Here is a 12954-nt window from a genome sequence, read left to right as displayed (position 1 = left end):
CCAACGCAGGCACATATGTTAACAAACCTCCACCTCATTTGTGACTTAACCATTGAAACACAAGGTCCTTCATGATTTAGCCCACCTTCCCAGTCTCAGCTCAATTAAGTGGGCCCAAGAATCAGCCCTGGAATTGAATTGCACACCCACAACCTATCAGCTTGGATTTAGGGCCACATCGTCAAATTCTCTGAGCCCCGTGTCCTACTCTATCAAATAGCGATAATAATATAACCGACTCCTGTGGTTTTTGTGAGAACCCAAGGAGGCAACGACTAGCACTTAGCATGGTGCCCTGCATATAGTCAGTATTTAACATGTTAGCTCTCCCTCTACCCACTCCCCCACCCACCCACACACACATATTCATTTCACCCTCTGCACCCACAGAGCATCACCAGGTTTGGGGGCATGAGAAGACTGTTTCTGGGCAATCTAAAAGACTCTGTCTGCTAAGCCATGAGGTCTGGCAGGGGCTCCAGGCAGCCCAATGGGTAAGAGCAGGCAATACGCCCAGAGAAGGAAGGAAGTTTTCTCACTGGGGGAAGGAGGGCTTGTGATCACAAGCATCAAGGAGTGATTCAGCACCCAGAGGAAACCATGAGAAACCTGTCAGTTATCAGTTGTCAGCCTGTCGCCTTGTCTTAAAAACACTTCCAAGGTGAAAGATGGCTGGGAGACCCTGAACAAGCCCCCTTCCACCACAAGATAAGAAAGGGTGTGTGGGGGCCTCCTTGGTGGGTGAAGAGACAACCAGCTCCCACTCACCCAAGGCTAGTCATACAGCCATCAGGCTCTGCTTCCAGCCTCTGCTCAAATACACCTGTTCCCTACAGGGAGGGTGGGGGTGGACTGATGGGAAACGGGAACAAGGAGTCCATGTGGCTGATCCCTAGACCTTCCTGGGGCACGTTGTCCTCCTGGACCAACAGAAATGTGAGCCCACTCGGGAGCTAGAAATGGGGAGGGGAAAGGACAAAGCCCCTGCCCTACACCAGCGTCCCTCCCCCAGGCTGAGCCAAGTCAGAAATCTAATTTTCTCTGGCTTCCAGATTCCTGGCCCCAGCAGCAGAAACTTAACAACTGACCATGAGAAGGTATATGTTGGGCAGGGCGGGAGTCCCACCTCTTCAATACCTGCTGTGTACCTTCCTTCAAGACTCACAAGAATGCTGTGAGACAGGGGAGTCCACTACTCTTAACAGATGAGCAGACTGAGGCTTAATACGGTTGAATGACTTAAGAGGCTGCAGGGCCTGACAGTTAAGCTCTTTTGGCATAAGGAGCTTTGACATTTGACTGGATATGAATCCAGGCTTTGCCATTAGTAGCTGTGTTGCCCTTGGCAAGTTAACTCACTCTCTCTGTACCTCCATCTTCTCATCCTTAAAATGGGTATAAGAATACATATTTCATGCGGCACCTGGGTGGCTCAGTCAGCTGAACCTCTGACGTAGGCTCAGTCATGAGCCTTGCAGTTCGTGAGTTCAGGCCCCATGTCGGGCTCTGTGTTGACAGTTTAAAGCCTGGAGCCTGCTTCAGATTCTGCCTCTCTGTCTCTCTCAAAAATAAATATTTAAAAATATATTAAAAAATATATATTGCATACCGTTGTTGGAAAATCAAGTACACTAATATATGCAAAGTGCTTAGGCAGAGATCGGTGCAAAGATCTCAGGAATTACTGGCTCTTATAAAGGCTGTTCAGCAGAGATTCAAGCCATGAGTAAATACCAGAGACCCCCAACTCTACCTTTGATCCAGCACCTTCCTTAGTCATAACCCCTCCCTCTCTGAAGGCTACTCATCTTTGCCTCCCTTCACCCCAGAGCAGACCCCTTCTTGTCATCTCTCCAACCTGGCAATCTTCCCTGCCCTCCCCAGGGCCAGGAGTCTTCTACATCTTCAAGACAAAGCCCAGAGAAAGGGCGCACCCATGGGCTGGCTGTTCACCCTCTGGACTTCAGATAGCAGGTACCTGTGATCCAAACTGGGGTGGAGGAGAGTTGAAACTGAAGCAGCATCTGTCATTCCTTCATTCATCAGGTGTTAATTATGTGCCAGACCTTGGAGCAGGTACGGGGAATACAGGAGTGAGTAAGAAGAAACCTGTCCCTGCCCTCATGCAACTTACAGTCTAGGCATCAGGTACAATAATACACAAACAATTGGTTTAATTTTGGAAGGAAACCTGGCCTCGGGGGTGACTTGGTACCCAGGAAGGCAGGCATATGATTCAGAGATGGGAGAGGAAGGTACTCAGGAGCCCCAGCCTGGGAGGGGATGAGTCTGTGCTCTGAAAGCTTGGCTGGATCCAGCCTGGGGGTTGGGAGAGCCTCTGTGGGCATCTCTTACTCTAGAGGCTGAGGTTATTTCTAGGGTTGGTTTGTTGTCTCTTGTTTTCCAAACGGCACAGCAGAACCTCCTCCTCCCTCCCCCATCCTACCAGATCGAGGCTATTTATGCCTAGTGACAAGCCTGAGGATCCCAGGGGGGGTGGCCTCAAGGACCTGGAGGGGCCTTGTGTCCCTGGCAGCCGCCAGTCCTCCCTCCCAGGCACAGGGAGGAAGCCAGAGGATTGGAAACTGTAGAGGTGAGGAGTCCTCCTCCCCACCTCTACAGTTCCCTCCACTTCCCTCCACACTGGGTGGTTCCCTCCACTTCCCTCCACACTGCCGCCTGCAGTGCCCCATCCCAGCACATTCCTCACACCCCTCCCTGAGAAACCCAAAAATCGTGGGGCCAAGGACTAGGGACTCCCCTGGGCCTCAAAGGTCAAAACTATTCCTGGGCATTGTGGAACCCAAGGCCTAGCTCGTCTGTCCCAGGGTACAGCTGGAGGTGAGGAGGTGGTGACCTCTGTTTTTGGCCCCCAGAGTTGTGAAATCAAGCCCTTTGAAGGTCCAGGCTCTGACCAGGGTTGGGGGTCCTCTCTTCACTCCTTGTTTCCTGAGAACACCTTGGTTCCCGCTAATAAGAGCCATGACAGCAGTCAAAAGCACCCGCTCTTGCGGGCTGAAGTCCTCTTTTACAAACTCGGGCTACGTGTGACCCCTGGGGGTAAGATGGGGGGGGGGGGAGGGGGGGACATGAAGATGGCATGTGGACTCTTGGTCCCCCAGTGGACCTTGTTCGGCTGGGTCCCGTACCCCTCGCCTGAGACCGAGTACAGCCGTCTCCCGCTGGCTGCTGGTGGGAGGCGTGGGGGAGGCTGGGAGTGAGGACAGAGAAAGCAGGGAGGGGACGGGGGCGGGGTCCTGGCGGCCCGGGGAGGTAGGGAGAGCCAGGTTAGACTGGGCGGGCCGAGGGGCCCTGGGGCGGGATCGGGCCCAAAGAGGAGGTGTGGGCGGGGTCTGGCCCCCAGCCTGCGGGATGCGGGGCCGGGGCGGGGTCCGCACTCTGCGGGCAGGGGCGGCCGGAGGCGGGGTCCGGGCGGGGCGGGCCCCGCGCGCACTTCCTCGGGGAGGGGTTGGGGCCGAGCTCCCACTCGCCCACACAGTCCGTGTGCAGCCGGCACCCTCACCGGCGGCGCGCTCGGCCCCCGCTCGGCCCGGCCCGCAGGTACGAGCCGCCGCCGAGGGACGCGCGGCCCGGCTTCCCCGCTCCCGCCGCCCGCTTCGAGGTGAGCTCCCCGCCGTACCCGGCGCCGAATCCCCGCTCTGGGCCCCGGCCCCCGCCCCCCGCCCGGGTCCGGCCGCGATAACCTGCGGACGTGCTTGGAGCGGGAGGCGCGGGGGCGCTGAGCCCCGGAGGGCGCCCCCCGGATCGCACGGATCCCGGCCGCCCGGCGGCCGGGCGGGGGCTGCTTCGAGACTTGGCGGGGGGAGGGGGCCAAGTTTGAAACGGAGAAGCCAGAGTCGAGCGAGGGACCGAGAGGGTTCGAGAAACTGAGGCTCCCAGAAAGGCCGGTGGAGCGAGAGCGAGACAGGGATACGAGCGATAGGCTTAGATAGGGGGAGGCTCAGGGATGCCCGAAGCAGGGACAGAGACTTGGGCGTAGAGTCACCGAGAGCCGACCGGAGGCATAGGGAGGGACCCAGGTTTTGTGGAACGGAGCATTTGAAGGAGAAGCATACAGTGATCCCAGTGAACACGCTGTAGCGCCCTTCCCAGGGCCTTGCGGGGTCCTGAACAAGTAAGGGGCCCTTGAAGCCTAAGCTTCTTTAGCCTTGTGGTAGATCAGCCTCTGTGAGGCCTATGGAGAAGTCCAGAAACTGGAGACAGAGACGCTCAGGAACAGAGATGTTAAGAGAGAGAAGGGGTGGTGGGAACCCCTAGGAGACCCTCAGATACCAAGACTTGGGTGTACAGAGGTAGAAATCCGCAGAGCCAGGCCCTTGCGAGATGACTAGCCCACCCAAAACATAAAGACAGCTGAAGTGTGCAGAGACACAGACATGCTGAGTGGGGCAGAGCTGGCTCTGACGGAGGTGCACTGACAGCTTGGGTCAGACCTGGAGAGACTCAGGCCTGAAAAGACTGGGAAGCCAGGATGTGGAGAAACAGAAACTCTGGGCCAGCCAAGCCCCTGTGAGGCAGAGGACCTGAGACAGACTGAGATCAAAAAGGAGCCCCAGGCATACACCAAGACAGCCCCAACTTATTTTTAAACTCAAATCTTGGACGCACTGCTTCAGCCCTGGGGGATCTGGGGTGAATGAACTGTTCCTCTCCCGTCCCCAGAGCAGCTGCTGGATCCTGCTTCCCACCCCCCCCCCCCTTGCCCTAAACTGCTCTGACTCCCAGGCCCCATGGGGGGAGGGGAGGGGAGAAGGGAGAGTTTGGGGTTGGTGCCTGATAGCAGGATGTGGGGGGTGAGGAGAGTTAGGTTTCTCCCCTTAAATCTCCTGTCAGTTCCTGGGACTTGGGGGGGGGGGGAGGGGTCTGAGCTGATCCTGACTCACAGCTGCGGGGCCTCGCCAGGGTCCTCCTGGACAGTATAGGGTGGAGGTGGGGGCGGGGGAGAGTTGAGGGGTTGGCATGGGTAGTTGGAACGGCTTCTGGTTGTCTTCCAATCGCGGGGTTAGCAGCTGGGAAGAAGAGTCAGGCTCCTGTGCTAGTGATGTCACCAAGTGTCTCCTGTGTCCCTGCTCTTAATGTTGACCACCCTCTTTACCACCACTGCAGCATTTTTAGAGAGACAAACAGGAAAGGGCTCCAGGCTGGAAAGCAGGGAACCTGGCCTCTCTGAGACCTGAGTGACCTTGGGCCTGGCTTGTCGCCGGTTTCTGTACTCAACTGTAAGATGGGGATGGTACCCTAGCCTGCCTGCCTTTTGTGAGATCCAGTGAAATGGTGGCTGGGGTTGCACTTTGTGAGAGGCCACACTTTGTGTGAACACCTGCGTACCTGTGTGAGGGGTCTCAGAGTTACGCTCACTGGGATCAGGCTGGCCCCGCTGACCTCCTCAGCCAGCCCCATAACCTGGGCCTCTTTGCTTCCCCCAGCAGAACTGGAAGTTGGTTGTAGGGGGGGGGGGGGTCCCTCTTTGTTCTCTCCCTGGGTTTACCCTGGGAATGTCCAGATCAAAACCCAGGCCAGCTCCCTGACCCAGGCCTGGCTCAGAAACTTGACTGACCCCAGTGTGAGTGAGACACCGATGGCTACCATTTACCGACTATTCACTTTTTGCCAGGTGCTTTCCAAGCACCAACATTTAAGCCTAACGACAACCCCAGGAGTAGGAGGTAGTCTTCGATAAGAAAATAGGCCCAGGAGCTTCAGTGACTTGCCCAAGATCACCCAAACAGTAAGTGAACAACAAGTCAGGATTCAGATCCACATGCCACATTTGGGCCTCTATCACTACGTGCCACAGCCATTCTGAGCTCTGGGAGGTGCCAGACGTGTGTGTCTGGGTCAGGTGTAGGAGTGAAGTGTGTGTGTGTGTGTGTGTGTGTGTGTGTGCATGTGCATATTGGTGGGAGCAGGGGCTGAGAGCCATCTGGCAGACTGAGCAGTCTACCCTGTGCTCGAGCGTGCACACGCGCGCGCGCACACACACACACACACACACACACACACACACACACACTAGCCGTGAAGGAAAATAAGATTGGCTTCCTAAGGGCTAAGCTCCCTTAGCCCTGCCAGGGAAAGTGGGAGGGAGATGGGGAGGAAGGGGGATGGGCAGGGACAGGTGGGCCTTGATAGTGCCCTTCACTGTCCTCATTAAAGCCCAGCTGGACGGACTAGGGACTAGGGAATTCTGGGAAGGAAACAGAAGCCATGCTCATACCCTATTTGGGGTGCCCCTGTCTCAGAGTGGTGACTGCATCCCAGGGGATGGCCCCAGAGCTAGCCTGGGCCTGGGAAGGTGATGGCTGCTGTGGGCCAAGCCAGGAAGGAAGGAAAAGACCCAGGGCACCCCTGGACAGACCGTAGCCACACTCCACCTGTGTGGCCCCCTGCTGCCCAGTGGCTGACAGCCCAGACGACACTCAGATGTTGGGCCAGAGGAAACCCAGGCCCGACTGGTAGGGAGCGGACTGAGAAAGAGGGCTACGCTCTACCCTACAGCACAACTCTGCCCCAGAAGTCACCTCTCTGAAGACCCCAGCCCCTGGAGGCCTCATGGCCTGGCCCTGGGTACGAACTTTGTGCCCCCCCCCCCCATTGTACAGAAGGGCAGTTTTGAGTTCACAAACCATCCCTTCAAGAGCCAGGCCCTCCAGGCTTGGGGCATTTGCTGGCGCCTGGAGTCTGAACTCCAAGCCAGAGCAATGCTTCTTGGCCAGAATTTCCCACTGGGGGTGGCTGAGAAGAGGAGGTCTTTCCCTCCACTTGAGCCTGGGCAGGCTCTGGGGACTGCCAGTTACTGGGGTGAATGGGGGGAGGGGGTAGTGGGTTTGGTGGGTTCCTTTGTCCTCCCCAGGCTCCTCTGAAGCTGTGGGAACATCCCCTTCCTCTGAGTCCTGGTAGTTCCTCTCCACCCACCCTAGGATCCAAGCCCTTAGAGAGCAGACTTCATGATGGAGGAGGCTGGGGGTGGGGAGCTCCGAATCTGGGGCTTGAGACGAGTCAGGGGCAGCAGAAGGGACTGAGAACCCCACTTCCCTACCCCCCCCCCACACTCCCCATGCTCCTGTTCCAGAGGCAGCTGTGTGTATGACCTCATCCCACAAACATGCTTTGTTCCTGAGAAAATGGAAAGTGTCTGAGGTTTGGTGGGGGCTGGGTGTCTGCAACAGCAGCTCTCAGGGCTCCCCCCTGCCTGACTCCCCACCCGAGAGGGGGCCTGATTGGGGAGAAAGTGTCTCCTGTGGCTCCCACTCTCACCCTCCACTCCCCCTGCCCCAAACCCTTAGAAACCAGAAAAGCTGGGGAGAGGCTGTTTCTCCCAGAGGCAGGGGGTGGGAAGTAATGACCCCAGGGGATGGAAAGAACTGCCAGGAGCGGATCCCCGTCGGAGATGGCAGGGGGCACGCTGCATAACCTCCATCTTTAGTTTACCTCTCCCTCCCCTGGCATCTCCATTCCTTCTTCTCTCCCCTGTTGTTGGTCAAACCTGACATCTGGCCATCTGCGCTGCCACAGCTGCTGCATATGTTGCAGGCCAAGGCTGCCCAGGCTGGTGTGACCAGAGACCCCGCAGGGGCCGGAGGGGGGGTGAGGGCAGAGGGTCCAGCTGGGGAAGCTTGGCTGTGTCCAGCTTGCAGGACTTCCTTCCTGCTTAAACCTAGGCTGAGCCTCTCAAGTCCTTGCTTGGGCTGATTCTGCAGGAGGGAGGTCCGAGGTGACTTCCACCTCCGCCATTCGCGACCCAACATCCTTCTACACACCCCATTCATGTCCCTATGCTCCTCACTCCGGAGCTCTGGCTAGAGGTTCCTTTTTCCATGTCGCTAGGGCTCCTTCCTGGGAGTCAAGAGAGGGTGGGGGTGCTGTTTATATGGGACATAGAGTGGGGTGGCTCCCTGCCCCTGCTGTTGTCCCCTCAGGGACAGTAGGAACAGTGGAAGCTACACTCAGGCTGGGGCAGGAAATGAGTCACTGACCCAGGAAAAGCCCCCTCCCCCCAGATCTGCCAGGGCCCAGATAAGAAAACAACTTCTGCTTCCTGATTTTTTTTTCCTGACCCCTTCTCTCCCTCCTCCCCCCCCCCCCGCCCCGAACCCCCATTAAATGCAGAAATAAACATGCAGGGGGTGCCTGGGTAGCTCAGTCAGTTGAGTGTCCTACTCTTTATTTTGATCCCTGATCACGGGATCATGGGATCGAGCCCCGCATCTGGCTCCTCGCTGAGTGTGGAACCTGCTTGAGATTATCTATATCCCTCTGCCCTTCTCCCCCCGTCCCCGCTCCTGTGAGTGCTCTCTCTCTCTCTCTCTCTCAAATAATTAACTAATTGGTTAAAAAAAAAAAAAAGAGGGATGCCTGGGTGGCTCTGTTGGTTGAGCGTCAGACTTTGACTCAGGTCATGATCTCGCAGTTCATGGGTTCGAGCCCCACGTCGGGTTCTGTGCTGACAGTTCAGCCTGGAGCCTGCTTTGGATTTTGTGTCTCCCTCTCTGTGCCCCTCCTCTGCTCGTGCGTGTGTGCGTGTGTGAGCGTGCGTGCACGCCTGCACGCTTTCTCTCCCTCAAAAAAATAAACGTTAAAAACAAAAAAGAAAGAGAACAAATGTGCCAGACTCCTCGGTTTCCAGAAGCAGCCCTTCCTCTTCACCACCTGTTCTGACCTGGCATTTCTTATGCCTGGTCTCTTGCAAAAGGCTTTTACAAGGGGCTGAGTCACAGCCCCTCTGGGTGACCCGCGCCCCACCTTTTGCCCCTGGCAGGGCGCACTCATAGCCACCATGAGCGAGTCCTTTGACTGTGCGAAATGCAGCGAGTCCCTGTATGGCCGCAAATACATCCAGACGGACGACGGCCCCTACTGTGTGCCCTGCTATGACAATACCTTCGCTAACACGTGTGCTGAGTGCCAGCAGCTTATCGGGCATGACTCAAGGGTAAGGACTGGACCTGACAGGGCAAGGAGTGGGTGGAGGCTGGCGGAGGGGGCAAAGGTGCCAGTGTCCCTTGCCACACGCCCCGCAGGAGCTGTTCTACGAAGACCGCCACTTCCACGAGGGCTGCTTCCGCTGCTGCCGCTGCCAGCGCTCACTGGCCGATGAGCCCTTCACTTGCCAGGACGGGGAGCTGCTCTGCAATGACTGCTACTGCAGCGCCTTCTCGTCGCAGTGCTCCGCCTGCGGGGAGCCCGTCATGCCTGGTACGTCCCCCGGGGGGCTCGCCGTGTGTGGGACCGGGTGCCTGCATCTGGGTAGGGTTCTTGCACACACAAGGGACTGGCACATGCATGTTGCGTATGCGGAGGCTGACTATGCTTAACACCTGCACACACAGCATCTTTCTGGAAATTCGGTGTATACAGGATGGGTCGTGCCCGTGTGCTCCCGGGAGATTAGCATGCACGGGGACTGGCACACCCAGCTGTACACATGAAAGCGGAGCATGTACAAGAACGGACAAGCTTGGTACATTCCTGAGGGTTTGATGTGTGCCGCACCAGCAGGCCTGCTACGCGCCTGTGAGTTGACCGTGTATGGGCAGACGGACAGGCTCGGTACACGCCGGGGCGCTTAGCACGTATGAGCGCCTGCACGTGTGGTACATGCAGAAGCGAGAAGTGCAAGGAGACCATCGTGCTTGGTGCATTGGGTCTTGGTGTGTGCAGAAGCAGATAAACAGAGGGCTCACGTGTGTGGTGACCCGCATGCCTCATAGTTACGTGAGGCTTGAGGACGTGTGGAGAATGACATCGTTAGGACATGTCAAGGCTTAGCGTGTACTGGATCGATCACGTCCGGGGCATTAGAATTCTGTGTGGGCAAAGACTTGCTTGGCTAGTATATGTAGGATCGTTGTGGTGTGCTCAAACCATCATGTCTGGCATATAAGGGCTTAGAGTGTACCAAGTCATCGTGCCTGTGACACGGAGGCCTGGCGTATGCTGAGACAGTCATATCTGCTACACATGGGGACTTCGCATGTGCCAACTCCTCGTGTCTAGTTTCTGGGAGCCTAGCATGTGTCCAGCAAGTCTGTGCAGTGCTCGGGGGAGGATAGCATGTGCCGTATATGGGGCCAGGGTCCTGCTGCATGTGCATGGATGCCACCCTGCTTAGGCTGTGGGAACAGCGGGGACCCTCCTTGGGAGGGTAGCAGAGGGTGGCACTCAGGAGCTTAGGACACAGCCTCTGAGTGGGACCCCTGTTCCCCACAGGGTCCCGGAAGCTGGAATATGGAGGCCAGACGTGGCACGAGCACTGCTTCCTGTGCAGTGGCTGTGAGCAGCCGCTGGGCTCCCGTTCCTTTGTGCCCGACAAGGGTGCTCACTACTGCGTGCCCTGCTATGAGAACAAGTTTGCGCCTCGCTGCGCCCGCTGCAGCAAGGTGGGGGCTGGGCCAGTGGGGTGGGGGTGAGCCAGGCTCTGTTGTGGGGTGGGAACCGCCACTCCCTCCCACTGACAGATGCTGCCCCCGTAGACGCTGACACAGGGTGGCGTGACATACCGTGACCAGCCCTGGCATCGAGAATGCCTGGTCTGCACAGGGTGCCAGACGCCCCTGGCAGGGCAACAGTTCACCTCCCGGGACGACGATCCATACTGCGTGGCCTGTTTTGGAGAACTCTTTGCACCCAAGTGCAGCAGCTGCAAGCGCCCCATCACAGGTGGGACAGAGGTCAAAGGACAGAGCGGGTAGGGTGCAAGCAAGGGAATGGGATCTGGTGTTGGGTGAGGCTGAGGGACAGGACCGCGCTCCGGATCCGCAGAGCTAACCTCCGGCCTCCCCCCAGGACTCGGTGGAGGCAAGTATGTGTCCTTTGAAGACCGCCACTGGCACCACAGCTGCTTCTCCTGTGCCCGCTGCTCCACCTCCCTGGTGGGTCAAGGCTTCGTGCCGGATGGAGACCAAGTACTGTGCCAGGGCTGCAGCCAGGCAGGGCCCTGAGCCAGGACTCCTGGGCCCAGGGCCTCCCAAACCAGGGCTCCAGGACTAAGGCTCCTTTTCCAAACCACCTTTGGGACCCAGCCCCACCCCCCACCCCCAAATTGGGGCTCCTCCTGGGCTCCAGGATTCAGCCTCCCTGCTCCCACATCCCAAACCGGTACTCCCTGACCCAGGGCTCCCAAACCTGGGCTCTTATGGAGCCTCCATGATTCAAATCCCCTCTGCCAACCTAGACTCCCCCTACAGTCTGGGTTCCCAGATCCCAAGCCCTCTCCCCAAATCAGGGCTCTAGACCCAGCCATCTAAACCTGGACTCTGGGGCCCAGGCCCCCTTTGATCTAGACTTCTTTCCTGAGACGTTAGGTCCTCTGTGGGTGCCTGAGAAGTCCTCAAAAGTGGGCTATATTCAGGTTTGACCCTCCCCACCGTCATCCCAATCTAGCCTCGGGGCTGGGGCTCTCTGGACAGCAAAACCAGCGTTCACACTTTAAAGGGGTCCTAGAGCACAGGGTTTTGCCCATCCGGTATCTGTCGAGTGTTTTCTCCTTTCATTTGAGCTCCATTCTGCCCGGAGATGGGCAGAGGGGGTGGGACTGGCTCACCCCGCCCTTCCAGATTCTGCAATAAAGCAGTGTGAGGAAGCGAAGGCCTCTGTGTGTTTGTCTGGGTTTGGCGGGGGGTGGGGGGGGAGGGGGCGGGGGAGGAAGGTTCCCTGGCAGACAGGGAGGCTCTGAGGCTTTTCCAGACCTCCTCCGTGCAGGGCAGAGGAGGAAGCTGCTGGGATGGGAAACCTCCGGAGAACGGGGATCCCGTCGCTGCTACTGTCCATCTCAGGCTCCGCCAACCTCCCCTCTGCTGGCGAAGGACTTTTTCCTCCGGGTGGGGAAGGGAGGGGGCTTGGGGGAGGTCCCGGACGGGAGCGGAGTCGGCAGTGGGTTCCCCATCCAGTACAAACCGCCCCCCTCCACTGGCAGCTCTTCCCAAATCCCGCTGAGCACCCGGTGCGGATTCCCAGTCTGGGCCCAGACCCTCAGCCCCCTTCCCCCTCTTCCCGAGGATTAGCGGAGGCGGCCCGGGATCCGCTCGGGGCCGCACGTTTTTTGCCAAAAAAGGCAAGGATGCAGCTGCACGCGCCGCGGGAACATCTGGATCCGATTCCCGGCATGAATGGGTCACGGCCCCGCCCCCCTGTGATTCAGGGGCGGAGGCGGGAGTGAGCGAGGGGGGTTGTCCCCCAAAGTGGGGAGATGGGGCGGAGCGCTGCTCCCCACCCCGGGTGTCGGTCGCCCGCGGCCCCTGCCCCGCCCTCGGCCCCCCGACGGTCGGGGGCGCGCTCCCGGCACGCGCGGCTTGGGGCACTCCTTGTCCTGCCCGCCGCCTCTTGGGGTGGGGACCCGAGCTGCAGAGCCAGTGGACCTTAGGGTCTCGTGGGGGAGGGGCCCTCCGGTCCGGCAGAACCACGCGATCATATGTATCTCATACTAAATCCTCCCAGAAATCCTATGAGGCGGGCATTTTTCCATTTCACAGAGGTGCGGACTCCGCTTGCCAGTTCCCCAAAGTCACCTAGGTAATCACAGGTGGATTATTTTCAGACTGCCTCCCGGGCCCGATGCAAATCCTAAACTTTCTGAGACTGTGGTTGCCATTTTTCAACAAACCTTTACAAATACCCAACATGTGTCCTTACAACTGATAATTAATTATATGTTTACATTTTTGTCTCTTTCTCCCAACGGCTTCTGTGAAGGCTGGGCTCGCGCCTGCCTTGCTCACCCTTCTATTTTCAACTCCCGGCACTTACTACTTGTTCAATAAATACTTGTGGAGGAAGAGTAGTCCAAGCATAGAAAACAGCTGGTGCAAAGAACGGGAGGCTTGAAAAAACATATGGCGCTTTGGGGAAGCAGCGAGTAATTTCATTTGGAGGAAGTGCCAAGAGACTAAAATGGCAGGCAGAAGCCAGGTCACAAAAAATCGAATGCCAAGTTAA

General features: G+C 57.8%; 1 protein-coding gene across 1 annotated transcript; it reads left to right on the top strand.

Moving 5' to 3' along the window:
• Positions 1 to 3474: 3474 nt before the first annotated feature.
• On the top strand, positions 3475 to 11607 carry FHL3 (four and a half LIM domains 3). The gene is made up of 6 exons (XM_042952447.1): positions 3475 to 3622; positions 8780 to 8953; positions 9042 to 9216; positions 10231 to 10400; positions 10494 to 10680; positions 10807 to 11607. The coding sequence occupies exons 2-6, from the start codon at positions 8798 to 8800 to the stop codon at positions 10959 to 10961; spliced, it is 843 nt and encodes a 280-aa protein (XP_042808381.1). The 5' UTR covers positions 3475 to 3622; positions 8780 to 8797; the 3' UTR covers positions 10962 to 11607.
• The last annotated feature ends 1347 nt before the right edge of the window (positions 11608 to 12954 follow it).

This window comes from Panthera leo, chromosome C1, assembly GCF_018350215.1.
Source record: "Panthera leo isolate Ple1 chromosome C1, P.leo_Ple1_pat1.1, whole genome shotgun sequence".
Classification (NCBI taxonomy): Eukaryota; Metazoa; Chordata; class Mammalia; order Carnivora; family Felidae; genus Panthera; species Panthera leo.
This window is presented reverse-complemented; position numbering and strand designations above follow the sequence as displayed.

Coding starts and splice junctions, on each gene's coding strand:
- FHL3 (XM_042952447.1), top strand. CDS start 8,798: ATGAGCGAGTCCTTTGACTGTGCGAAATGCAGCGAGTCCCTGTATGGC. Junction 8,954..9,041: donor TTATCGGGCATGACTCAAGG/GTAAGGACTGGA, acceptor CACGCCCCGCAG/GAGCTGTTCTACGAAGACCG. Junction 10,401..10,493: donor GCTGCGCCCGCTGCAGCAAG/GTGGGGGCTGGG, acceptor CTGCCCCCGTAG/ACGCTGACACAGGGTGGCGT.